The sequence below is a fragment of the Furipterus horrens genome, unplaced genomic scaffold (genome assembly GCF_987537825.1).
Source record: "Furipterus horrens unplaced genomic scaffold, mFurHor1.1.pri manual_scaffold_7, whole genome shotgun sequence".
NCBI classification, from domain to species: domain Eukaryota; kingdom Metazoa; phylum Chordata; class Mammalia; order Chiroptera; family Furipteridae; genus Furipterus; species Furipterus horrens.
In genome coordinates this window covers 116,359,327-116,385,505 of record NW_028327177.1, presented here as the reverse complement: position 1 = coordinate 116,385,505, position 26,179 = coordinate 116,359,327, and the positions used below count along the sequence as shown (strand labels likewise).

Sequence of the window (26,179 nt, the reverse complement as noted above, 5' to 3'; positions counted from 1 at the left end):
AGATCAGTGGATTTTAATATAATAGGATATAAAAAGTTCATCGATAAAGTTTTATATTCTACAGTGCACATTACTTTCAAGTAGCTAACACTTATCTAATTTTGGTGTAGTAGCAAAGAAGACTCCACAATCATCTGAAAAGGCTTTTAAAGTATTGCTGCTTTTTTCCTAACATCGTCTATGTGAGGCTGGATTTTCTTTGTATACTTTGGCTTAGTCAACATAGTACAATAGATTGAATGCAGAAGCAGATAGGAGAATCCAGGTTTTTCTTAAGACAGTCATTAGAGATAGAAAAATTGAAAATGCCACTTTTCTTACAGTTCTTTTTGGGGGGAATATATTTTTCATTAAAAATGTTATGTTTTAATATGTAATGGGTTTATTATTTTTAGATGAATTAATAAGTAGAAATTAAAACAGTAATTGAAAAAGTATTTAATATGGCAAACATCAGTACATATTACCTACATAAACAAAAGCTAGTCCTCAGTTTTTTAGAGCATAAAGGGATCCTGAGATCAAAAAATCTGAGCTGTCTTAAAGGAGGCAAGCCGCTATCAGTTTTTTTCCCCCACAGAAAAGGGCAAAGTTGTGATTTTTTCCCCAGGTGATCTCAATACTTAGTGTCAGGTATCTTGGGACTACAGATAGAGTAAGAAAAATAAAATACAATTAACAGTTATTTCTGAAGTTATAATGTGTGATTTAAAAGGATGTTTTTTTGTTTTGTTTAGGCAATACTTATCGTCGTTACAGTTGCCTTTGTTCAGGTGAGTAGGTAGCCTGTTTTGCCAACATGAAAATATTTTAGTTATTGCTTAAAAAATTAAGGCAGCTTATGGCAGAATCTCTAGTTATTAGGGGATGATAATGTTGGTCAGAACAATTTATTATTTATTTATTAAATAATTTCAGAAAAAACTCTCCAGGGAAGTTTGTGGGACTAACTTGACTGCTTTGATTTAGGTAGTGGCATGAAGAAAATCTAGTTTCTAATTTGATAGTGTTAGAGATAACTGAAGCAGATGGAAACAAAAAAGCACAGTAATATATATATATTTATCCATCAATAGGTTTTTAAAATATTTTCCAATTATAAACTCCAGCCAGGGTTTATTTATTTTTATTTTTTATTATTCATTTGTTTTTTAATTGTTTTTTTTTATTACAGTTGTTCCACATTTTTTCCCATTGCTTCCCCCCCCGACCCAGCCCACCCATCCCAGTGTCCATGTCCATGGGTCATTTATATTAGGTCTTTGACTAGGCTCTTCCCCTTCTTACCCCCCTCCTCTCCCTCCCCTTCCCCTCTGGTCACTGTTAGTCTGTTCCTTGTTTACATGCCTCTGGTTCAGTTTTGCTCATTTGTTTGTATTGTTCATTAGTTTCCTGTATTAGGTGATATCACATGGTATTTATCTTTGGTTGCCTGGCTTATTTTGCTAAGCATAATTCTTTCTAGTTCCATCCATATTGTCACAAATGGTAGGAGTTCCTTCTTTCTTTCAGCTGCATAGTATTTCATTGTGTAAATGCACCACAGTTTTTTGATCCACTCATCTACAGATGGGCACTTAGGCTGTTTCCAGCACTTAGCTTTTGTAAACAGGGCTGCTATGAACATAGGGGTGCATAGGTTCTTTTGAATTGGTGTTTTAGGATTCTTCAGGTATAATTGTAGCGATGGAATTACTGGATCAAGAGGCAGTTCCATTTTTAGTGTTTTGAGGAAATTGCACACTGTTTTCCATAGTGGCTGCACCAGTCTATTCCCACCAACAGTGCACTAGGGTTCTCGTTTCTCTGCATCCTCACCAGCACATGTTGTTTGTTGATTTGTTGATGATGGCCATTCTGACCGGTGTGAAGTGGTATCTCATTGTGGATTTTATTTGCATCTCTGATGGGTAGTGATGTTGAGCATTCTTTCATATGTCTATGGACCCTCTGTATGTCCTCTTTGGAGAAATGTTTGTTCAGGTCCTTGGTCAATTTTTTAATTGGGTTGTCTGTCTTCTTGGTGTTGAGTCGTATAAGTTCTTTATATATTTTGGAGATCAATCCCTTGTCTGAGGTATCATGGACAAATATGTTTTCCCATATGGTTGGTTCCCTTTTTATCTTGCTGCTGTTTTCATTTGCTGAGCAGAAACTCTTTAGTTTGATGTAGTCCCATTTGTTTATTCTTTCCTTTATTTCCTTTGCCGTAGGAGATACATCAGTGAAAATATTGCTACATGGGATATCTGAAATTTTCCTGCCTATGTTTTCCTCTAGGACTTTTGTGGTGTCACAGCTTACATTTATCCAATTTGAGTTTATTCTTGTGTATGGTGTAAGTTGGTGGTCTAGTTTCATTTTTTTTGTACGTCCCTGTCCAGTTCTCCCAGCACCATTTGTTGAAGTGACTCTTTTCACTCCATTTGATGTTTCTTCCCCCTTTGTCAAATATTAGTTGAACATATAGACCTGGGTTTATTTCTGGGCTCTCTGTTGAGTTTTCTTGATCTTTATGTCTGTTCTTATGCCAGTACCAGATTGTTTTGATTACAGTGGCTTTGTAGTATAGTTTGATATCAGGTATTATGACTTCTCCTGCTGTGTTCTTCTTCCTCAGGATTGCTGTGGCTATTTGGGGTCTTTTTTGTTTCCATATATATTTCTGAAGTATTTGTTCTAGGTCTGTGAAATATGTCAGATATGTCATTGGTATTTTAATAGGTATTGTGTTGAATCTGTAAATTGCTTTGGATAGTGTGGACATTTTAATGATGTTGATTCTTCCCATCCATGAACATGGTATATCCTTCCATTTATTTGTGTCTTCCTTAATTTATTTTTTCAGTGTTATGTAGTTTTCCAAGTAAAGGTTTTTTACCTCCTTTGGTCAAGTTTTTCCTGGGTACGTTATTTTTCTTGTTGCTATAGTAAATGGGATATTTTTCTAGTTTCTATCTCTGATATTTTATTATTGGTGTACCGAAATGCCTTTGATTTCTGAATATTGACTTTATACTCTGCTATTTTGCCAAATTCACTTATTAGATTGAGTAGTTTTTTTTTGTGGAGCTTATAGGGTTTTCTATGTACACTATCATGTTATCTGCAGATAATGACAGTTTTACTTGGTCTTTTCCAATTTGGATGCCTTTTATTTCTTTTTCTTGTGTGATTGCTGTGGCTAGAAATTCCAACACTTTGTTGAATAGGAGTGGAAAGAGTGGACATCCGTGTCTTGTTCCTGATCTTAGGAGGAATGCTTTCACTTTTTGCCCGCTGAATATGATGTTGGCTTCAGGTTTCTCATATATTGCCTTTATTATGTTGAGGAATGCTCCCTCTATTCCCATTTTGCTGAGTGTTTTCATCATAAATGGATGTTGTACTTTATCAAATGCTTTTTCAGCATCTATTGATATGATCATGCGGTTTTTGTTTTTCATTTTGTTATGTCGTGTATTACGTTGATTGATTTGTGAATATTAAACCATCCTTGCATCCCTGGGGTGAATCCCACTTGATCGTGTTGTATGAGCTTTTTAATGTGTTGTGGATCTGGCTTGACAATATTTTGTTGAGAATTTTAGCATCTATATTCATCGGCAATATTGGTATGTAGTTTTCTTTCTTTGTTGTGTCTTGGCCTTGTTTGGGAATTAGGGTAATACTGGCCTCATAGAAAGGGTTTGGGAGTCTTCCCTCTTTTTGGATTTTTTGGAATAGGTTGAGAAGGCTAGGAGTTTGTTCTTCCCTAAATGTTTGGTAAAATTCACCTGTGAGGCCATCCGGTCCAGGGCTTTTGTGTGCTTCAGTTTCACTAGTTGTTATTGGTCTATTTAGGCTTTCTGCTTCTTCTTGATTCATTATTAGAAGATTATATGTTTCCAGAAATTTGTCCATTTCATCTAGGTTGTCAAACTTCTTGTTACACAGTTGTCTGTAGTAATTTCTTGCAATCCTTTGTATTTCTGTGGTATTGGTTGTGATTTCTCCTCTTTTGTTTCTGATTTTGTTTATTTGGGTCTTCTCTCTTTTTTTCGTGATGAGTGTGGCTAAAGGTTTGTCAATTTTGTTTATCTTTTCTAAGAACCAGCTCCTGGTTTTGTTGATCTTTTGAATTGTTTGTTTAGTCTCTATGTCATTTAATCCTGCTCTGATCTTGATGATTTCCTTCTTTCTACTCGCTCTGACCTTTGTTTGTTATTGTTCCTTTAGTTCTTGTAGCTGGGTTAGATTTTGTATTTGAGATTCTTCTGTCCTTTTTAGGCTCCCTTGTATATTATTTGCTGTTTTTATCTTGCTGCCTTTAGGATTCTCTTTGTCTTTAAATGTTGCCATTTTAATTATGTGCCTTGGATTTGGCCTTCTTGGGTTCATCTTCATTGGGACCTTCTGTGCTTTTTGTACTTGTGAGACTTTTTCTCTCCTCATGTTTGGGAAGTTTTCTGTCATTACTTTTTCAATCAGGTTTTCTATCCCATGCTTCTCTTCTTCTCCTTCTTGTATCTCTATGATATGGATATTGTTTCATTTCATGTTGTCCTGCTGCTCTCTTAAACCCTCTTCATTCTTTTTCAGTATTTTTTCATTTGGTTGCACTGTCTGAAAATTTTTTTCTACGTTGTTCTCTAACTCACTGATCTGATCTTCTGCTTCATTTTATCCTTCTTTTGATTCCTTCTCCTGTGTCCTTCAGTTCTGAAATTGTATTCTTCATATCTTCTTGGCTCTTATTGATAGTTTCTATGTCCTTTTTAATGCTGGTGTAGTTCTCATTAAGTTCCTTGTAGTTCCCTAGAGTTTGTTGTAGTTTTCTTTGAGCTTGTTGAGTTCATTGAGCTTCTCATTACCATTGTTTTGATTTCCATGTCTGATAGTTTGCTTGCTCTATTTCATCTATCGCTCCTTCTCGGAATTCCTTTTCTTTCAATGGGGTATTTTTAATTCGTCCTCTTATTGTAGGTGGCTCTTCTTGTTTGTTTCTACTTTTTAGGTTTCTACTTCTTAGGTTTATCTGCTTTTATTTTCTGCCTTTGCGGTGTGACCTTCTGTGGTAGGAATCCTGTGAGATTCAGTGTTGCAGGCTCCTTAATCTGCTGAACTTGATGCTCTGGGATGCTCTTTATGCCTTTTATTTGGCCTCTCTGGTGGTATTTTGGTTTTGGTTGTTGCTGTGTTGCTCTTACGTGGGTCATTCCCTCCAGTTAGCTTTCTGAGAGTCACTCCGCTCGCCTGTCTTATAAACAGTTACTGAGCTGCTGCTAAAACAGAGCTGCAAGTCCAGGCAAGAATCCCAAACTCACAAAGATATCCCCCACCCTCAATCACCATATCAACTGCAAATGAGCCACTGTTAATAAGGATGTATAGAGAGCAAGAGGCAGAAAACTCCTGTAGAAGATCTCAGTGGAATTGGTCTCTGTAGAATCTTGTTTTTTTTCCACTTTCTTCTCTTTCTGGATTTGTCCCTGATATCCCACCCTGGATCTAGGCAGTCTGTTCAAGCCTACTGGTGTTCTACTGCCCGTGTCTCTTTCAGTTGTTTTTTGCTCTAGTCACACTGTAATCTGCAGTCAGGCTTAAGCACCATGAGGGGCAGAGCTGAGTAATTTCTCCAGGAGGAGCTACTGCTCACCCTTTGGCTGATGCCACTTGGAGAGGAGTAGTCTGCTTAAGAGATTTCTCCCGTAGCACTGGGGATGAGTCTGCACTGTGATCCGATCCACTGCTCCCCAGCTCTTTCTCTAAAACCAGTGCCCAAAACTTTAACAAAGTGCCTCTAGTTCACTTCACCCTCCTGTGGCTGCAGCCCGGGGTGAGCAGACCAAATGCACCCCTGCTCACGCGCTCAGCTTGGGCCCGGCTGGCAGGCCAAAGGCACCCTGCATGGCGAGCAAAAACGCACCCCAGCTGGTGGGCACAGCTGGCCTGGACCGGCTGGGATGTGCTCCTGTGCGTGTGCGCCTCAAGACTCTCACCCCGCCCCTAGCCTTTCCTCCCCAGTCAGCAAAAAAACCAATCAAACCAAAAAACAAAAAACAAAAAGAAAAAAAAGTAAAGGAAAGAAATAACATAAAAAATACACTGCTCCTTGCCTCATCTGCCAGTGGGCACAGCCTCGAGCTCCACCCCCGACTCCTCTTTGGGGAAGCTTAGGGACATTGAAAAGTCTCTCTGTGCAGCCAGCCACTGCCCCGGGAGCCAAGCCAGACAGAACTTCCCTCTCTCTTGGGTCTCCTCCATGATCCTCACCAGACAGGTCGCTCTGAGGAGGTCTCCTCTGCCACCAGCTGCCCCAAGGCTCAACGCCCACCAGTATCTAGATGGCAGTTGAGATGCTTTGTCCACAATTAGCTGAAACTCCAGACCGTTTTTGGAAGTAAGCAAGCGTAGCCTCCACTCACTTCCTCTGCCACCTTTTTTTTTTCAGCCGGGGTTTAAATTCCTCATTCTTCTACAGATGGGATGTTTTGATTTGGATCAAACTCCCTATTTAGCAGAGACACTGAAACAGTAAATAAAACATGAAAAGAAACTCCTTTTAAAAATTAATTTAAATAGTGTGGAGATAATGTCAGGATTTTTATTGACCATTATAGACATGAATAAAAACATGGCTTAGTTTTATGTTTATATATCTGATACCTTCTGAGAACAATGATAGCAAGTTTCATTTTATTAATTAAATGTTCTAAAGCATGGTTAATAAGAATATAAGGAAGGATTATTCTACTTGAGGGAAAAATATATATGATCCTGAAGTTCATGTTGTTTTGAGTCTTACTATATTTTAGGTGATTATGGTTATTTTCACATGATTTATTCCTTGGGTGTTTACTGTCATCCTGTAGTAATAGCTAATTTGGTAAGTTTATTAGTTTTGTAAAAGCCCAGTGTTGAAAAACCAGTTAGAATCAGATTGTCTGTAGCAAGTTTGTGAGCTCCATCAGTACTGTCAGGGATCCTGTTTCTCGAGAATCCTCTTACTTAGAACAGACATAAGTTGCCCTACGGCAGGTGAACCTGGTTAGTCTAGCAGGTCATTCAGGCTAGGCACTGTTCAAGGCTGCTATTCTTTCAGCCTTATGGGCGACAAGACCCACTGGATCAGTAACTGGAACCCTTTTGCTTTTTTAATAATACTATATATATATATATGGAGGCACTTTCTTAATTAAGGATTCCTACAATATTATCACTGTGTATGGAAGACCTTAGTAGCTTGTTTTGGTAAACAGAGAGCTCCTGTCCTCAAAAAAAAAAAAAAAAAAAATGAAACCAAGCAAATAAAGATAAAATTGCAATTTTAACATAGTTGGTGTGGAATTTTACACAAAAGTAGTATGTTATTCACTTTAAGTGCAGTGGCTGAAACCATCTACTAAATATCTTTATGATAGGTCAGTTGATGGGAAACGCAAAGAATCAACTCCAGTTTCAGATTGATAGATCTGGTTTCTCGTACAGACGTGAGTCTTTTCCCCAATGTACCTATGAAACCAACAAAAACTATAAACAGTAATTAAAAACCCTCTCTGAAAAAGATCCTATTTATTGTCACTTGAACTTATCATAATATTTTATCAAAAAACAACTTAAAAAGTATCAGAAATTTGTAATGCTTTATCATTATGTAGTGTTTGTGTTTTTACCTGTGTTTTAGAAGGGAAGTGCTTTTTATATTTACTTTATGTCTGCTTTTTTTCCCTGTCTCTTTTTAATCTTCTTCCCCATCCAATTATGCACCCTCACAGCCATAAAAATAGCTAATTTTTTAATACAGTCGTATATTGATGGCACCTTACAATAAATTTAAAAAAACAACTTTTAGGCATTCATTAAAGATGGCTATCAGATTTTTGGTGGTGTGTTATGTTAAATGGTCATTTTGATAATGGAGGTATCTTTGTAGTTTTAGGGAGTAAAGGTTAAGAAATCTGAAGAGGGAGGTAAAGATTGGGCACCTTTTATGGTATTTATTTCTAGGATCCAATATTGGTGTTTTCAAGCCTTCTGTGGAATTTTTAGGTAACACTTCCAAATTCCTTAATATCCTTGGTATGGCTGGTGGAGGGATGTCTTGTAATTTTTTTTATTAATAGGTTTTCCTCACTCTTACATTTGTTCCTCTTGCCCAAGTGAACACTGATTTAGTTCTAAGTTATTCTTATATGACTTTGCTTCTTCTTTCTTTTTTTTTTTGCATTTTTTATTTGAAAAAGTTTGTGATGGGTGTGAAATTTTGATTTGTACTAACACTGTGATCATTTCAAAACTCCCCAAATTTCACTCCCACTGCTCCTTCTCCCCTTCTCACCTGAGATCAGAAGATTGATATGCTTAGTGCAGATATGAGACAAAAATAGCAGTGTTATTGTATGAAGCAAGACTATCCGTGGAAATGTACACTAAAGTGTATCACAGTTAGGGCTTCTGAGAATTTCTACTTTTGCCTAATTCAGGGTGATATGAAAGGTGTTTATCAAGGTAGCGCAAGCCACATCTTACTCCTTGCTTATGGTATGTTCTTTTCAAGCAAACTTATTCCATAAACCTTTTCAGTTAGCAAGGATCTAAATCCTCATATCAGATGTTGCTTGCAGTTAAATGTCTTTGACTTCTTTGATCATTAAACACTAAAAGTAAAATTGTCTTAATTAGGCCCTGGCTGCTGTGGCTCAGTGGATCGAGCATCTGCCTGTGAGCCAAGTGTTGCTGGTTCGATTCCCAGTCAGGGCACATGACTGGATTGCACGTCAGGTCCCCAGTTGGGGGCACGAGTGAGGGGCAACCACACAGTGATGTTTCTCTCCCACTCTTTTTCCTTTCCCCTCTCTCTAAAAATAAATAAATGAACGAACAAATAATTAATTTAAAAAATTATCTTAATTATGAGGCTCAATGATCTTAACTTATGATAATTGAAAATTATAAAGTCTTTGGACATGCTAATCAGTTTTCTTTAATTTCTGATAAATAACTTGACCTTAGGTTTGCACACGGAATATTAAAATAAAGAATTGGGAATATTTAATAAACAAAATTGTTTTGACACTTTATTTAATAGGAGACAAGCTTTTATGTGCAGAATATAATTGCACATAAAGGAAAAGATAAGAATTAGGAAATTTTTTTTTTAAGATTTTATTTACTTATTTTTTAGAGAGAGGGGAAGGGAGGGAGAAAGAGAAGGAGAGAAACATTGATGTGTGAGAGACATGGATTGGTTGCCTCTCACATGTCCCCAACTGGGAACCTGTCCTGCAACCAAGACATGTGCCCTGACCAGGAATTGAACAGGTGACTTTTCTGTTTGTAGGATGAATCCTAACCCATTGAGCCACACCAGTCAGGGCTAGAATTGGGAAATTTTAAAATAATTCTTGAGATCAGTATTTAATTAAGTTTAATATAGAATATGCTCTTAGCAACATACATATATACATTTTATTATAAATGTTGATTTTAATATTTTGTTCTGCTTTTTTAAAAATAGGAATATCGTTCAGAAAAGTCTCTTGAAGAACTGAATAAACTTATGCCACCAGAATGCCATTGGTATGTTCCTTTGTCTTTGATATGGATTTCTACTTTTAAAAATAGAAATTGAATGTGACTAGTGCAGTGATACATTGTGGCCTCAAACTTGTTAAATATAAGGTAGAAACCATTAATCTGATATAAAAAATTCATGTTCTGTTCAGTGTAGCAAGTTGTACTAATACTTTAAAGTTATGATTTTGATATTGTTAAGACATGCATTTGTTCAACAGATACATTTTGTGTGTGTGTGTGTGTGTGTCTGTGTGCGCATGTACGCACAACCACATGCTGAGCACTGTTGTGGGGACAGTGCTGTACAAACAGACCCAGATGGTTATTTTTTCTCAGGCACACCCACTGGAAGTCATTTTTAAAAAATAGTGGCATGGCTTTCCTTTTCAGCCATGGTTGTTTCTGTTTCATATTATAGTGTACGTGAAGGGAAATTGGAACATACACTTGCACGAGACTTGGTTCCAGGTGATACAGTTTGCCTTTCTGTTGGGGACAGAGTTCCTGCTGACTTACGCTTGTTTGAGGTAAGTTTGCTGTCTTAGTCTGTTTGTGCTGCTCCAGCATGCATTCGACTGGGTTGCTTATCGTCAATAGAAATTTATTTCTCACAATTCTGGAGGCTGGAAAGTTCAAGATTAAGGCCAACATGGTTGAATTCTCTTGAGGGCCCTCTTCCTCCTTCATAGCTGATGCCTTCTCACTGTGTCCTCACATGCTGGAAGGGGCTGAGGAACTCTGTGGGGTCTCTAAGTACACTAATCCCATTCATGAGGGTACCACCCTTATAGCCTAAGCACCTCTGAAAGATCTCACTACCTAATGCCTTCATCTTTGGGGTTAGGATTTCAGCATATGAATTGGGAGCGGGGGAGGCACAAATATTTAAAACATAGCATTTTGTGATCTATTTGTGAGTAGTGAACATACTTGGATTTAGATGGAAGAATACACATTAGCAGTTGTAAGGATTAACACATAGTTGATTTGATCATTTGGCTTTCTAGTTTAAAGAGTGACATATATAAATATTTTTTTTCTTAAAATTAATGTGTTTTTCCCAGAATCTTTTGAGGAATTTATTTAGTGAATTAGCAGATCTTTATGGAAATGTATTTTAGACATTGTGGGAGACAACAAGATGATGTGATAGAATTTTTATAATCAGTGAGTATACTATTTGTGTATACAAATCTCGCACCATAAAATAAGATAGAACTTGTTGGGTAAGAGAAGTACTGAGAATGCAATATAAAAATTTAGAAAAGTGGGGAGTGGTTACTTCTGATTTGAGCAAAATCAGAGAATACGTCAGACAGCATTGCTTTAGTGGTAATAATTGAAGGGCAGGACTGGATAGAGATGGAGAAGACAATGAAGGAACATAATTTAGGTCACTCTAATGTGTTCCGGTATATAATACAGGACTAGAGTATGTTAAGGGTAGAGAATGTGTGATGGAATCAGATTCGGGAGGGTCTTGGATACAAAGCTCCACTTCAGATTTTATTGGTTAGGAATTAGCTTTGAAGATCATAGGCAGCAGGCAAATGCTATTACCCTTAATCTGGCCACATCATGTAGGACGGATTAAAGGGATGGAAAATGGAGTTAGACAGCTTGTTTAAGAGGCCCTCACAGCCCATTAGCATGCCAGTATCATCTGTTCCTGGGATTAACAGGCTGTTTCTTAACACCTGTAGAGCTATCAGTCTGTGAATACTTACTATGTCCCAAAATATGAGTGTTCTTATACAGAAGTTATGGAAAGTCTGAAGAACCTTCTGAAGTATAATAACAGACTGCACTTTATCTTGCAATAATGGTCTTTTTTTTTTTTTTTTTTTTACAAATACTTAAAATTTGCCCTTAGATGTCAGACTGCGAATGTTATTAATTTCACTTTTTTACCTTTTGTCTTCCCTTGGTAGGTCTCTTTGTTTTATGTTTTTATTCATTTTTTTTTCCTCTCTTATTCCACCTTAATATTAGGTTTATGACAAGAGCTTGGATTGTTCTTCCTTAGAGACTTGGTAGACTTGTCACTTAATATAAATCGTCTCCCCTCCCTAATTTAAATTCATGGAGTTTCTGTCATCATTTACTCTGGAGTGCTTCTCTTCCAATTCAGAAGCAGACCTCTTCAGTTGTGCTTCTTATTGTTTGAACAATTTGAACAGTATAATGAGATAGAAACTTCAAAGCACCATTTGGGATGGTAGTGTTTTAGGGTTTTCATTTAAATAAGGGTTAATTGATCAAATTAATTATCTCCAAGTTTGTGTGCAAATAGGAGAAAACTTCAGATTAGTACGTATTTTATCCATTCAGCAACTATATATTGAAAATTTACTTAAGTTCAGTAAGAGGGGATTTTTGGCCTTTTAAAGTTTGATGCTAAAAATATTAAAGCATATGTTATGTGAAGTAACTTATTAGTTCCGATTGTTTTCCCCTGTGTGTTAACTTTTCAGACACTTCATCAGCATATATTTTACTTGGCAGTGCTATCGTTATGTGGATTTTTCCACTTATACATATATAGCTGAACATCTTTGATTCCCTCTATCCCTTTTCTGCCCTATTTGTTTTGCCTACTACCTGGTACCACAAGCAGGCTTTTGCAACTATTTTCCCAGTAGATTGAGATAACTTTCCTAAAAGATGGGAGAAAATCTCCTGTTCTAGATTTAAATGTACTGACTTAAGACGTAATAAGGCTGGTAAAGTCTATTTCTCTTCTATACACAGATGTTTCGCTGAATTTGTCTGAGGTGTGATCTTTGGATGATTTAGTAAGGCCAGCCAGTCATTTGATGTTCCTGCATGAAACAGGCTATTACGATTTAAAGGAAACAGAAAACTCCTCAGTTAGTCTTGGGATAGTATTAATGTCTCACAGAATACATAGTTCTCTTCTTGTGGACTTGACCCAAGGCCAGGGTTGCCACTTTAGCATTGTCATGTTGCAGCTCTAGGGTTTCAGTGGTTAATATCAGTGGTTCAGATTTTGACTATAAATCTTGCATGGGCCTTCAGTAGCATTTTGTCATCATATTCAGTGACTTGAATGCTCTACAACTTTTATGTGATACTATCTTTTCATAGGTTATGTCTTAAGTCAGCTCAGGCTGCTGTAATAAAATGCCAGAAACTTTCTGGCTTAAACAACTGGCATTTACGTCTTACAGTTCTGGGGCTGGCAAGTCCAGAGTCGGGGAATGACAGGATTCAGTTTCTGGTGAGGGCTCTCTTCTTGGCTTGCATCCTTCTAGCTGTGTCTTCACATAGCAGAGAGAGTGATCTCTCCCTTTTCTTATAAAGCCACTCATTGCATTCTGAGGGCCTCACCTACATGACCTCATCTAACTCTAGTTCCCTCCCAAGGCCCCATCTCCAATTACCTTCCCATTGGTGATTAGGACTTAAACATGAATTTTAGGGGGACACAATCTATTTCATAACAGGCTGGGACTGTCATTTGTAGACACTTAAAAATATATTAATATTGGTAACTTGAGGAATTCTGGTTTTTTTCCCCCCTGAGACAGTTTTTCAAAGCCAAAGAATATGTCCATATGTATTGGTGGAAGTAATCTTAACAGTTTAGAAGCCTTAGAGTTGGGAGAATAAACATTAGAGGAATTGAGCTATGAACATGTTTTCCAGGTCTTTTTTTTTTAAGGGTTTTAGTTTCACTTTTAACAGTATTTGAGAAAAGGCACCCCAGGCCCTTTCATTGATGGTAGCCACTGGATTAGTCAGACAATGACGTTAGATGAAGCAGTATTATAGACTTTGTATATCTGTATGACACTACATTTTGCTTTTTTGGAAACAGCATATTTTCCATATTGTTCCAGGTGTAGTCTATATCAGTATTTGAATAAAAATTCTTTATAAGAGAAAACAATATAAGAGTCAGAGGAAAAGAAGGTTTCTTTTGTCTTGTAACTTTCTAAGTTGTAACTTAGCTGTAACTTTCTAAGCCCAAACATTGCTTGACATGTAGCAAGTTTTTTTTTTTTCACTTGGAATTCTGAATGATTAATTCCATTGACATTTCTTTTGTGTCTCATGTGCTTCGGGTTAGCCCATATCATTCTTTAAAATTGTCTTTAATATCTAGACACTGGGTACAATTGCCTTTTTTATTTAAAAAAAAATATCTAATTTTATATGATTTTCTGAACGTATCAGATTTCTTTTAGAAAACTGCCACGTATGTGACAGTTTATAGTCATGAGTACGTGTACAGAGTTTATTCTTGTATTATTATTATTGATTATTATTTTTCATACAAACAACTGTAAACCTACTCTTGACCCATCCTGTATTAGTCATTGTTATGACACTAGATTATCAGACCATTTAAATCTGGGCAGAAAAGTGATCGCTTCTAGGAGTTAAGTTCGACTGGGGCAACTCAGAAGTCTAAACTTAAAATAGTGAGCCTTCTTATCTCATGCATCTATCTACTTTGTTATAGGATAGTAGTCTGACTCTCAGTACTTTTTGGTGTCTTTAGGGTTGTTCCTTCTTGTTTCTTAGTTCCCAGGACAAGTAAAAACCAAAGATAATGAGTTGAATGAACACAGATCTACCAACTGAAGGACTAAAACTGCACTTAGACACTATGTCCTTTTCTGTAAGGCTCACATTCTTGCACACTCTTGTTAAAGGGCCACTAGCAAGAAGCTTCCTCTATGTGGGTTAACTCCATTAGTGGAGCAGTGTCAGAGCATTTTCTAACCTCTTTAGTTGCAGAATACATTTTCCATTTACTCAGTGAAAAACTTCATATTCTGGCAAACTTAGATTCTGATTTGGTTGTGCTTTTCAAAAGAGTCTTCAAACATTGCTAGAATATAAGCATGTTGGCTAGAATATAAGCATGTTATGATATTTTAAATTTACTTATTCTGGTAATGAAGCTGATTAGACAAAACGTATTCCCTGTCTTCAGAAATGAGGTCCTAGCCTCTGTGGTTTCTGATAAGTAATGGACTGCTGATCTTATTGAGGAGTCCTTGTACATGAGTTGCTTCACCTTTGCTGCTTTCAAGATTCTGTCTTTGTTTTTTAATAGTTTGATTATGTCTCTCAGTGTAGATGTCTTTGATTTACCCTCTTTGGAGTTTATTGAACCTCTTAGAGGTATAGATTCATGTCTCTCATTAAATTTGGGAAGTTTTCATCTATTTTCAAATATTCTTTCTGCTGATTTCTTTTTCTTGTTTTCCTTTTGGTGCTTCCATAATGCTTATATTCGTATGTTCCATAGTGTCCCACAGGTACCTGGACTCCTGCTCATTTTTCTTCATTCTCTTTTTCTCTCTATCCTTCAAACTGGTTAATTTCAGTTGTGCTCTCTTTAGGTTTGCTCACCCCCACCCCTGATCTGTTATTGAACCCCTTTAGTGAACTTTTCAATTATTGTACTTATCAGCATCAGGATATCTATTTGTTTTCTTTTTATAACTTATTTGTCTTTGTGGCTGTTCTCTTTTTGTTTATTACTTGCTTTCCTGATTTCTTTAGTTCTTCATCTGTGGTTTCCTTTAGTTCATTGAGTATAGTTAGGACAGTTGATTTAAAGTCTTCCGGGACAGTTTCTGTCATTTTTTTCCTGTGAGTAGGCCATATATTCCTGTTTCTTTGTATTCTTTGTAATTTTTTGTTGAAAACTGGGTATTTTTAATATTATGGTATTATAACTCTGAACATCAGATTCTCCCCTTTCTTAGAGTTTGTTGTTTTTGATAGTTGAGGGCTGTAGTGGTCCATTTTGGTGACTTTTCCAAATTATATTTTGCAAAGACAGTACTTCTTGTTGTGTGTGGTCATTGAAGTTTCTGTTTCATTATTTCAGCAGTCAGCCATATCTGTCTGGAGCCCAAAATGGGGGTGCGGGGAGCCACACTCCTGGCTTTGCAGCTTGTCTCTGAGCTGTGGTGCTTCTTCAGCATTGAGCTAGACTGCCTACTCTGACTTCACCTTCATTTCCTGCCTTTTCCAGAGGTGCAAACCTTCGGTCCTCTCAGGTTTTTTTTGAGCATGCGTCTGGTTCTGGGCATACATTTTGCACTCTGTCTTCCATGGTGTAAGAGGTAGCCTTTCCAAGCCCTCATTCTCGCAAGAAGCTTCTGCCTTAGCCTCTTACTGTATTTTAGGTGTGTCTGTTGCTTGCCCTGTTCTCTGTCCCTTGCCTGCTAATACATTTTTAAATGTTTAGCAGACACCCAGAAAGCTACTCTCTGGTGGGTGGGGGTGTGAAATAAGGTTTAACTTCTGCATGAGTCCCTTAGGGAACTGCCAGGCAGGTCAAAATACACAGCTACAGTATTTTAAAAACAAGGTCTATATTAGCTCCCTGATTACCAGTAAGCTACACCAGTAACATATGCTTCTGTCCCTACAGCCAACTGCTGCTTTGGGGAATGCGAGATAGTAGACACGTAAACAAAAATTTCACAATGCTCTTTTATTGAAATTGAGCCACCTTTTTTTTTCATGAAGTGATTCCCTGGTTGCTTAAAGTTTTTCTTTAATCCTCACCCGAGGATATGTTTATTGATTTTAGAGAGAGAGGAAAGGGGAGAGAGAAAGAAACATTTGTCGTTTGCCTCCCATATACACACCGACAGGATCAGACCCACAACCTAGGTATGTGCTCTGACTGGGGATCAAATCTGCAACCTTTTTTTTGGTGTATAGGACAACACTCCAACCAACTGAGTCACCCAGCCAGGACAGTTGCTTTAAGTTTTTGATTCCAGAGTTGGTTCTGTCAGTTCTTGCCAATTTATGATTGTTTTAGTAGAAGGAGCAGTTCTTTGAGAAAACTCCACTGTTTTCTTTGATGTTATTCCTGAATTATAAGTTTTATATTGACTTCAATGTATTCTTTTGGTAGGTAAATTTGTTAAATTGATTTAGAGTATGTTGCTCCCCCTCTTACTGTGATTTATCACTCAAACTTTGCTTTTAAAAGTTTCTGAATTATTAAACTTACATACAAACTTGTAAAAAAGAACAACTTACAAATAACTTAGGAAGCAGAGATTTTAAATTAGCTGTTGGAAGAAATTGAGTAGAATGTTGAAGGTGTATGGTATATTTGTGCAATTTAGGAACATTCCTGTTCGCTAAAAACTGATAAAATTGCTTGCACTTGGTATATATTTCTGTAACAGTATTATCATTACACAGCTCAGAAAACCACTCCAATCTTAGAGCACTGGGGGTGTTTATTTTCTTAGATAATATAATCTTGAGCTGTACTTAGTGTTTTGTTGTCTGATTTTTATATTTCAGTGGTTAAAAAGCAGTATGCACTGAGGAATACTATTTGTGTTTAAAATGTTGAAGAAAAAGAACTTTTTTCTCAACCTAAATCACTAGAATTTAAAAAGAAAATATGGAAGGGTTAGAAGTAAATTAGAAGTAAAAGTTAGTGTCTTTGTTTAAAGAGTCATTTCATGTTGGTATGAAAGAACTGTTGCAAAAATAAATTCATTTTTTTTTCCATTTAAAAAAATATGTTTATTAATTATGCTGTTACAGTTGTCCCAATTTATTTTCCCTTTGTTCCCCTCCACCCAGTGGTATCCCTCCCTCCAGTTGTTCCCCCCTTTAGTCCATGCCCATTGGTTGTGCATACAGTTCTTCTCAGCATCTTTCTGTCTACTCCACTGCCTCCTACTATACTTCTTTTTTTTTAAATGTGTTTTATTGATTATAATGTTACATTTGTCCCAATTTCCCTTACCTCTGCTCCCCTCTACCCGGTGGCCCCCCTCCCTCCAGTTGTCCCCCCCTTTTAGACCATGTCCATTAGTTGTGCATATAGTTCTTCTCAACCTCTCTCTGTCTATTCCATTCCCTCCTACCATGATCCTTAATTCCTATATCATCTCCCTCCCTCTCCCCGTTCCCCCTCCCTGTTGACCTCCCCCCAATATGTTCCCCATACCTATAGTTCTTTTTCCACTTTCGTTGCCTGTTTAGTTTGCCTTTGTTTCATTTCCCTAGCTTCTGTTGTTGTTTCTTGTGATGCAGTTTTCATTTTAGATTTCATAGTTTTGATCCTCCTTTTTCTAAACCAGTCCCTTTAACATCTCATATAACAGTGGTTTGGATATAATGAACTCTTTCAGTTTTATTTTGTCCTGGAAACACTTTCTTTGCCCTTCTATTCTGAATGACAATTTCGCTGGATAGAGTATTCGTGGTTGTAGGTTTTTGCTTTTCATTACTTTGAATATTTCTTGCCAGTCCCTTCTCGCCTGCAGGGTCTCCCTTGAGAAGTCAGCTGATAGTCTAATCGGGACCCCTTTGTACACGATTCTTTTCTTTTCTCTTGCTGCTTTTAAGATTCTCTCTTTATCTTTAACTTTTGACATTTTGATTATAATGTGTCTTGGAGTGGTTCTCCCTGGGTCCAGTTTTTTTGGAACTCTCTGTGCTTCCTGGACCTGTAAGTCTATTTCCTTCCCCAAGTTTGGGAAGTTCTGCTTTATTATATTTTCACTTAATTTTTCAATTTCTAGTTCGTCTTCTTCGCCCTCTGGCAAACCAATGAATCTTATGTTGGGCCTTTTATAGCTGTCCCAGAGGTTTCTGATCCTCTCATCATTTTCCTTGCTTCCTGTTTCCTCTCTCTGCACTGGTTGACTGTTTGTTCCTTCTCTGTGCTCTGGTTTGTTGATTTGAACTCTGGATTTTTTTTCCTCACCATCTGTCTCGTATGTGGTTTTGTTCCTTTCATTATGAGTGTTTTTCGATTCTTTCTCATCTTTTTCCAGATCTTTTGTTAATTCTGTAAGCCACCTGATAACAATGGCCCTGAACTGAGCCTCTGACAGGTTTCTTATTTGTTCATCTGTCAGGTTCTTCATCTGTTACCTGGTGAGCTGCGCCACTGGGATTTCTATAGTTGTCTGCCTCATTTTGACAGATGCATTTTGTTTTCTTGGGCCGGCTATAGGGGGCAGTGCCTGTGTACTCGTCACGACCCAGCGACCGGCGGCAATCCGCAACCTTTCTCGCTGCGCTGTGGCCCTTTGTCGTCACAACCCAGGGACCGGCGCCTATCCTCAACCTATTTCGCAGCCCTGTGGCGCTTTGTGTGGGGGCGGGGGTCCAAGATGGATTCACACAGTTATTCCGCTAGGAGACCGGGATCCATCCTCCCGCCCTCTGGGGCTCACTGTTCAAGGCGATGTGGTGGCTGCTTCTCCCAGCGTTGGGGTTGCAAGCTGCCGGGGTTCGACTGCAGCCGGGGTTGTTCTCCCTGCTGCTGGGATTGCTCTCCCTGCCGCTGTCCCAGGTGCGACCGCAAACAGCGCCGCCCCCTTTCGCTCTTACCTGCCCAAAGGGCGCCGCTGGTTTATAACTTCATACGTTGGGCTTCCGTGTAGTTTTATTTTCTGGAATTTCTAGTTATCTTTTGTTTTGAAATAGTTGTATTCCTCTCTAGTTGTAGAGGGAGACCGAGCGTGTCCGTCTAAGCCTCCATCTTGGCTGGAAGTCCAATAAATTCCTTTCTGAAATTTGGTTTCTTTCAATAGCCTTAGTGAAATATCTTAGAAATTATTGATAACTGAGTTCTGGCTTTTGAATTACTGGTGACTTGATTAAGTTGAATCGGTGTACTTAAGTCAGAAAGTTAATAATTTATGCAATCATTTATCATGGGATGCAGTTCATTTCATGTAGTCTTTTCAGTAGTTTATAGCAGTTAACTGTTTATTAAAAAACGAGCTCAAAGAATTTTTAGTTACATTTTTGTTCACTTAAATAATAGGAGGAATCTTATTTTTCAGAGCAGAAGTAAGATACTATCATAATCAGGCAGCTGCAGATAACTATTTTGGAAGATTATTTTCTGGGGGAAGAAATTTCTGATTTAGTTTTAATTCTAGAGTAGAGAAGTGATTGACTTGCAGCATACAGTATACCAAGATGTGCTTTAGTTTGAGAACTTATTTGTAGCTGTCAATTGTTCCATGTGAACTACAATTAGAATCAGTTACTTTTGTTTTTCAGGAAACCTTTGTGACTTTGACATTTACTTTCTGCCTAATTTTTATAGGAATAATCCTCCAAATTTTTTTCAACCATTTTCATTCTGTAGATGTTAAATATTCAGATTGTGGATTATATATGCATCTAGATTCTTATTTATGTTCTGACTTTTAAACTGCCTTGTATTGGGTTGGTGAAAAAGTTCATTTAGTTTTTTCCTTAAAATAAAAGACACATTTGTCATTTTCATCAATAACTTTATTGATTTGGATAATTTTGGTATGTTGGCTATCTTCCACGTGGCATAACTTTGCTTGTTCTAAATTAATGTCTCATTTTGATCACTGTAAACCTCAATCTACCCCCGACCGTGGAGCATCGTCCAACAAGAAATCTCCAGAATGAAACTTCACAAACCACTTTTGACATGTTTGATCAGTTACAGTACCTTCTCCATACACTGCACAAGTCTTTTTTTTTTTTTTTGCGTTTCAGTTGCATATTTACCTTTCTTGAAATAATAAAGCATAAAGTGTTGAAAATGTGTATTTTCTTCCATCTTCAATATTAAAATGGCTACACAGAAATACACCAATTTTGATTAAGGTTTTTTAAATGCACGCTGATATGACAGCTGTCACAATACAATCTAACAAAATTGTTTCTAATAAAGTTAAAGACAAGCACTATTAGAGACATCTTATGGAGAAAAACCGAACAAACTTTTTGGCCAACTCAGTATCTTATTCACACCAGAGTGCCTGAGGAAAAATGAAGAGAAAGTGAAATATTATCAGTTTTCCTGTTCATTAACAGCTCTTCTGAAGGTTTAATGTTTAAACTTTTGACTGAAAGGCATGAAGCTGGCTGGTTCTTTGATTGCATTTTATCCTACCTTTCTCTCATGAATGCAGTGAATAAATGACTATAATATCTTCTTGGATTAAATTTTTACCTTGTTAAACTGTAATAGGCTGCCTAATTTATTAAATACTACTCTTCTTTGAAATGTCTTCCTTTCCTTCATTCCCGCAAAACTGCTTCCTATGAAAAACTCTTGGAATCATCATTAAGAGAATAACTTGTAACTTAGAAAATATTCTCCTTCAATAGATAGTTGAGATCTGTGCAGTTTGCTACTTTGTATGATTTATCAAGTTTTATTGATAATATATTCTTTAGAATTTGAGTTTTATGAATTTATAATTGTGTAGAGAGAAGATAAGGATCCAAAGCCTCTTTTTCCTCCTCACCAGTTTGAACACTAGACAAGACTGATTGCTTTTATGCTAAAAATATACTTTTTTTTCTGTAGAAAAACCTGATCTGAACAAAAATCCTTACTCTCTTAAGTGGTTCTGACACGGCTAAGGCTGACACTGGTGAGCTAAGTAACTGACAGGGCCAATAAAGCCATGCATTTTCTCTTAAAAAAATCAGATTATTTTTATGCTCCTTGTCCCTATAGACAACAACCTAATGTTAGTATTTATTCATATTTAACATTTACATTTAAAATAAAAAGTCTTCAGTGGGAAAGCATAAGTTTCATCTTTCTCAGAGAAGGAGTTCTGTAGATGCATACAAGTTTTGTCTGCTTTTAAATATTAGCAGATCTTTTCTAATTAAGAGCTCAGAAAATTAACATGCAGTTCTGATTTTTGTAACAAGCATTACAGAGGAGATTGCTAAATAAAATAAACTTCGTTGACTTTTGTGATTAAAAAATATCTTTGCTTAACTGCTTCTCTTAGAAGTAGTTATAAAACTAGGGAGGAGAAATAATTTGCAAATTGATCTGCTAAGTAATTGAGATGAACTGGACTTAATTTGTCAACATTTCGGTTTCACCTCCATAGCTTACTATTTATATAATGTTGGATGAGTTACTTAACCTTTTAAAGTGTCTGTAAAATAGGGATAATAACAGTACTTGCCTTATTGGAGTTGTTAGTAGCTAAGTAATTGTTAATAGGTAACTTAGCATAGGTATGTAGCATAGTGCCTACCAGATAGTAAACAATGAAATGGCACATGATTGTTTTTAGTATTAATATCATCCTTTAAGGAAAAACTAACTTCTTTTTTTTTATTTTGGTAATAAATGTGTCAGTGTGTAAAATCGTACGGTCCCTAAGATTAATTTGAAAAGAGAAGTCAAATAAATATGTTCTTTTAGTAAAGAAAAATTCCATTGCCTTTGAACATGGCAGCTGTTTTTCTTTTTAATCTGTAATATGTTGAAGTAATGAACCCAAATGTACCTGGCTTGTCTTTGCATACATAATTATATAAAATGGGAAGCCTTTTGAAGACTAAAGGACTGTTGATCTGTGTTTTAAGGTATACTCTTAATAAGCCTGCTTTAATACTAAAATCCATCACGTTCACATGGCACTAAACTTTAAGGAAATGTTAATGTAATTTGGTCTCCTTGGAGTTATATAATTTATTTTCATTCTGAACATTTAAAAATTTTATGATCTAATGATGTAAACTGTTAATTATATTTGCAAAGTTATATATCTGCCTAGCACAAGAGCACACCAAGCATTTTCCTGCCGCCATGTTCTTTGCTCCCTTTGTCTAGAATCCTTTTTTCCCTAATTATGGCCCAGCCTTGGGGCTCCAAGGTAATTAAGGGTCTGCAAAAGGATTATATACTTTGGAGAGATGTTGTCTCTTCTATCTGGAATGTCACTCTTCATCCTTATCATTGCTGTTTTCCCCCACTACCAGGCATTGTATTATATATTCTTGTTTGTTTATTTTTCAAGTCACTTTTCCCATTAGAATAATAAGTGAGGGCAGGAAGATTTCTTTTTTACTGATTACCACTGTGTGAGATATAGTGCAGGGGTCTGGCACATTATAAGCATTAATAAATATTTGTTAAGTGAAATCATTGGCATTGATCAAATTAAAACATAGTTTTATTGTATAGGTGGGGAGAAAAAAAATCCATGAACCAATATTAAATAATTATTTTCTGTGAGATTAAGGTATTTATGCTAATAAAAATGAACCATTTAAAAAGATGAGATTATCTCCCATAGCCCCCCCAAAAAAACATGATTTAAAGTTTAGAGTATTTTGTATATAGTATGAACTATCAATCAAGAGGCCTGATTGAGAGCACCAGCTTAATTTATAATAGCAATGAGACTGTACAATCAGTTCATTGCTTTAGGTTCATTTCCTTATCTTGTTTCCTTTCCATGATATAGCTCAGTGCTTGGTACATAGTTACAGTAGTCAGTAAATGTTCGTTGGGTGAGTGACTGAACCTGTAAAGTGAGTAAAATCATGAGCTAGGTCTTAGTTTCCTAGAGTGTCCCAAGGACCCTTGAATAAGAGCTTCTGAAATAAAATGGCTCAAAGAAGTTTGGGAAACACTATTTCATTGATTCTCAAACCTGAATGTGCATCAAAATTAGCTGGAGGGCTTATAGATACAGTCTGTTAAGTTCACCACTCCAACCTTTGTGTTTGAATGAAGTAGAGCAGTGAATTTTTAACAAGTTCTGAGGTGGTAGAGGCGATGATGCTGGTCCTGCTGGCATGCAGTTTGACAACCCTGCTGTATCTATTTCTGTTGAGGTGATTCACCTAGTGTATTGAAAGGTCTGAGAAGCACTGCAGTAGGGGAACCTGTTTAACTGTGAACTATTTCTAAAACTTACTTGACCACAGTGCCCCTTTTGTATTTTTATGTTCATGTTTGTCTGTCAGTCATGTATACATTATATTTTTATTACATAACTTGGTCTGTTGTTCTCTAGGCTGTACTTAGAAAAACAGGGCCAGGTCCCATCTGCAGTATTTTCCACATAAGATGGTGTTTTGTTTTATTTTTATTTTTATTTTTTTGCTTGCTTGGGTAGGTGAATACTTAATTGTATTAGGAGTGAAATTGTCAGAATTGAACTCTGTTGCAGAGTTGGAAAATAATATGATAATCATGGTCTACATGGAATTGTTTATAATACATTTATTTAAAGTTTATAAGGTTTATATACATTTTTGATTCTTGCTATTGTACATTTGTGATAAATATAGGGGTACATAACAGAAAAAAGAATTTTTTGAAAATTGAGGCCAAAATGAAGAAATGATTTCTTTCTCAGTACCTTTTATACCTTTTAATCATATTTCTCTTTCCATTATGGTGGTTTTAATCTGACAAACACATTTTCAGAACTTTACGACATGGGAAAATTAAATAATATTTTATCATGAGAGTTGAATTTTCTTTAGATAAAGATTAAGTCTCAGTTTCTCCTTTTCTCTAGGTGTATTTTGAACTTTAGGTTAGTCTTTTCTCATGGTACAGCATTCTACTTTTCATGATGGGTTTTGTTGACTTAACCTTCATTTTTAAATATGACTGTCCTTATCTGGTCTTCTGTTTTAGAGTAATGGATATGATAAAAGACTATAGTAATTAACAGAAAGGGGCTATTTGAGGAAGAAGTAATGGTTACAAACTCTTTAGATGTTAAATGTAGTACAGAGAGTCTGCATATTTGAACGGAATAGAATGCTTTATGTTCCCCAAGGCTGTGGATCTTTCCATTGACGAGTCCAGCTTGACAGGAGAAACAACGCCTTGTTCTAAGGTGACAGCTCCTCAACTGGCTGCAAGTAATGGGGATCTTGCATCAAGAAGTAACATTGCCTTCATGGGAACACTGGTCAGATGTGGCAAAGCAAAGGTAATTTTTTTTCTTGTTTTGAAAATAGCAGTTCCTTTGTTTTCAGCCATTTTCTCAGTTCTTTTTCACTAATTATATGTAGACTTAATCCTTAGCACCTATTTATGAAGCTGAGGAGAAGCTGTCTCTCTGAGGTATATTTGTCTACAGTTCTGCCATTTAGCAGATATGGATCCTTTAAAGCCGTAGTCCTCAGTACCTGTTCCTTCTTTTCTTTCTTTTTCTTTTCATTTTTTATAGAAACAGTGGCTTATGAATATGTTTATTCTTGGCTAAATAAAGTTTGAATTTAGTTGATGTAGTACTCTGGCTACAATTTTCTGACTACATATCATTCATGTACTGATTGATTGCAAATATTTTGTTTCTGCATTCTAATGCACAGCTATAAAAGGCATCAGTCAGTAGTATTTGAGGAGACAAAGACATCCTACTTTAAACGTCTAATGAGTATAAGATTAAAATTGCAGAAATAGTAATATAAACAAAAATGAGCTTCAGAATCGAGTCAAAAGGAAGTTTAATGAAATGTTTGCTTTTAAGGTTTGTGTCACAAGCTGTAAATACTAATTATCTTTAGTGACATCAAAGTGTAAATTTGTGCTCACTTTGATAGCACGTATGTGTGTACCAAAAATTGGAACAACGCAGAGAAGATTAGCATGGCCCTTGTGCAAGGATAACATGCAAATTTGTGGAGCGTTTTATATTTTTAAAGGGAAAATGTAAATTTGCTAAGTGAACCTTGGATATATGTATGTCAGATAACTTGCTGAAGGCAAGGATTTGGAGAAATGGAATGAAGAGTTTTTTTTTTTTTCTTTTCACTGAGAGTTGATTCCATCTGAATATAAATATATTTTCCTGTTTTTCTCCTTTAGGGTATTGTCATTGGAACAGGAGAAAATTCTGAATTTGGAGAGGTTTTTAAAATGATGCAAGCAGAAGAAGTGAGTACTTAGTGTGTTAATGATGCATGTTGCAAATCTGACATTATCTTTTGTAAGTAGAGGAAAAGAGAATATAGGTAGATTACTGTATGTGCTACTGACAGTCAAATTTTATTCAGAATATCACTCAATTGTCTATGTTTTAAAACATTGGAAAGCCTGTAATTGGAAGGACTTGAATTGGTGTTGTTAATATTCTATAATGTTTTGACACTTATTCATTGTTTATGAGATAAAAAGGTTTATAGCTTATTTATAGGGCTAATTCTTTTAGAAATTAGCTTTGTTATGTTACTTTTAAAGATTACTGACTAATTACTAGTATATTGTCCCTACCAAATGTTTAGGTAGAACATGTTTTCTACCTAAATCCCCAACTTTATATAGTTCCAAGTAATGGGAAAAAAGATTATAAAGTAAAATAATCTGGAAGATATCCTTGTTCAAGGATTTTGAAGATTATGATGTCATTTACGATACTTATATATAAAAAAGAAGTTGCAGTCTACAAATACTGTTTTTTCCCCAGATCTTCTGGATTTCTCAAGTAACTTGCCAAACTCTAGTATTCGTGATGCTGTGTATAAACCATTCCAAGAAGCTGGGCAGTGAAGAGACCACTAGAGAAGGGTGTTAGCAGATCAGAGAGCCAACAGGATAAAAAGACTTGGGTTACAGGCATGCTTGTGGATACCAAAAGGAGAAAGATGGGAAAAGTGAGGGGCAGCTGAAGCTAATGAAATCCTGGAGAAATCAATTGGAAGAACAGATTTTTCCTCAAAGAGAGGCATAGGGAGCATGGACCTTTTCAGAAAACAGATTTTTAAAGTGTAAGCCTCAGTTTCCTCAATGAAGAAGCATTTTTATCTTAATGGAGAGCTGGGTGTGCCAGAGATATAGTAAGCACCAGCACGGGTATGTGAAGCA

At 36.4% G+C, this 26,179-nt stretch overlaps 1 protein-coding gene and 1 non-coding gene across 6 annotated transcripts in view; both read left to right on the top strand.

Moving 5' to 3' along the window:
* Positions 1-26,179, top strand: part of ATP2C1 (ATPase secretory pathway Ca2+ transporting 1) — a 130,354-nt gene that overhangs the window by 65,413 nt on the left and 38,762 nt on the right. For all 5 annotated transcript variants that reach the window (XM_090284344.1, XM_090284348.1, XM_090284346.1 and 2 more), the window contains 5 exons: positions 738-773; positions 9,500-9,561; positions 9,977-10,085; positions 24,147-24,302; positions 25,184-25,252. In XM_090284344.1, coding sequence (XP_090140470.1) covers positions 738-773; positions 9,500-9,561; positions 9,977-10,085; positions 24,147-24,302; positions 25,184-25,252 — 432 coding nt within the window. The remainder of the gene's footprint in view (positions 1-737; positions 774-9,499; positions 9,562-9,976; positions 10,086-24,146; positions 24,303-25,183; positions 25,253-26,179) is intronic.
* LOC150005121 (U6 spliceosomal RNA) lies at positions 24,908-25,016 on the top strand. Its single transcript, XR_016512493.1, has one exon. It is a non-coding gene; the product is annotated as a U6 spliceosomal RNA (small nuclear RNA).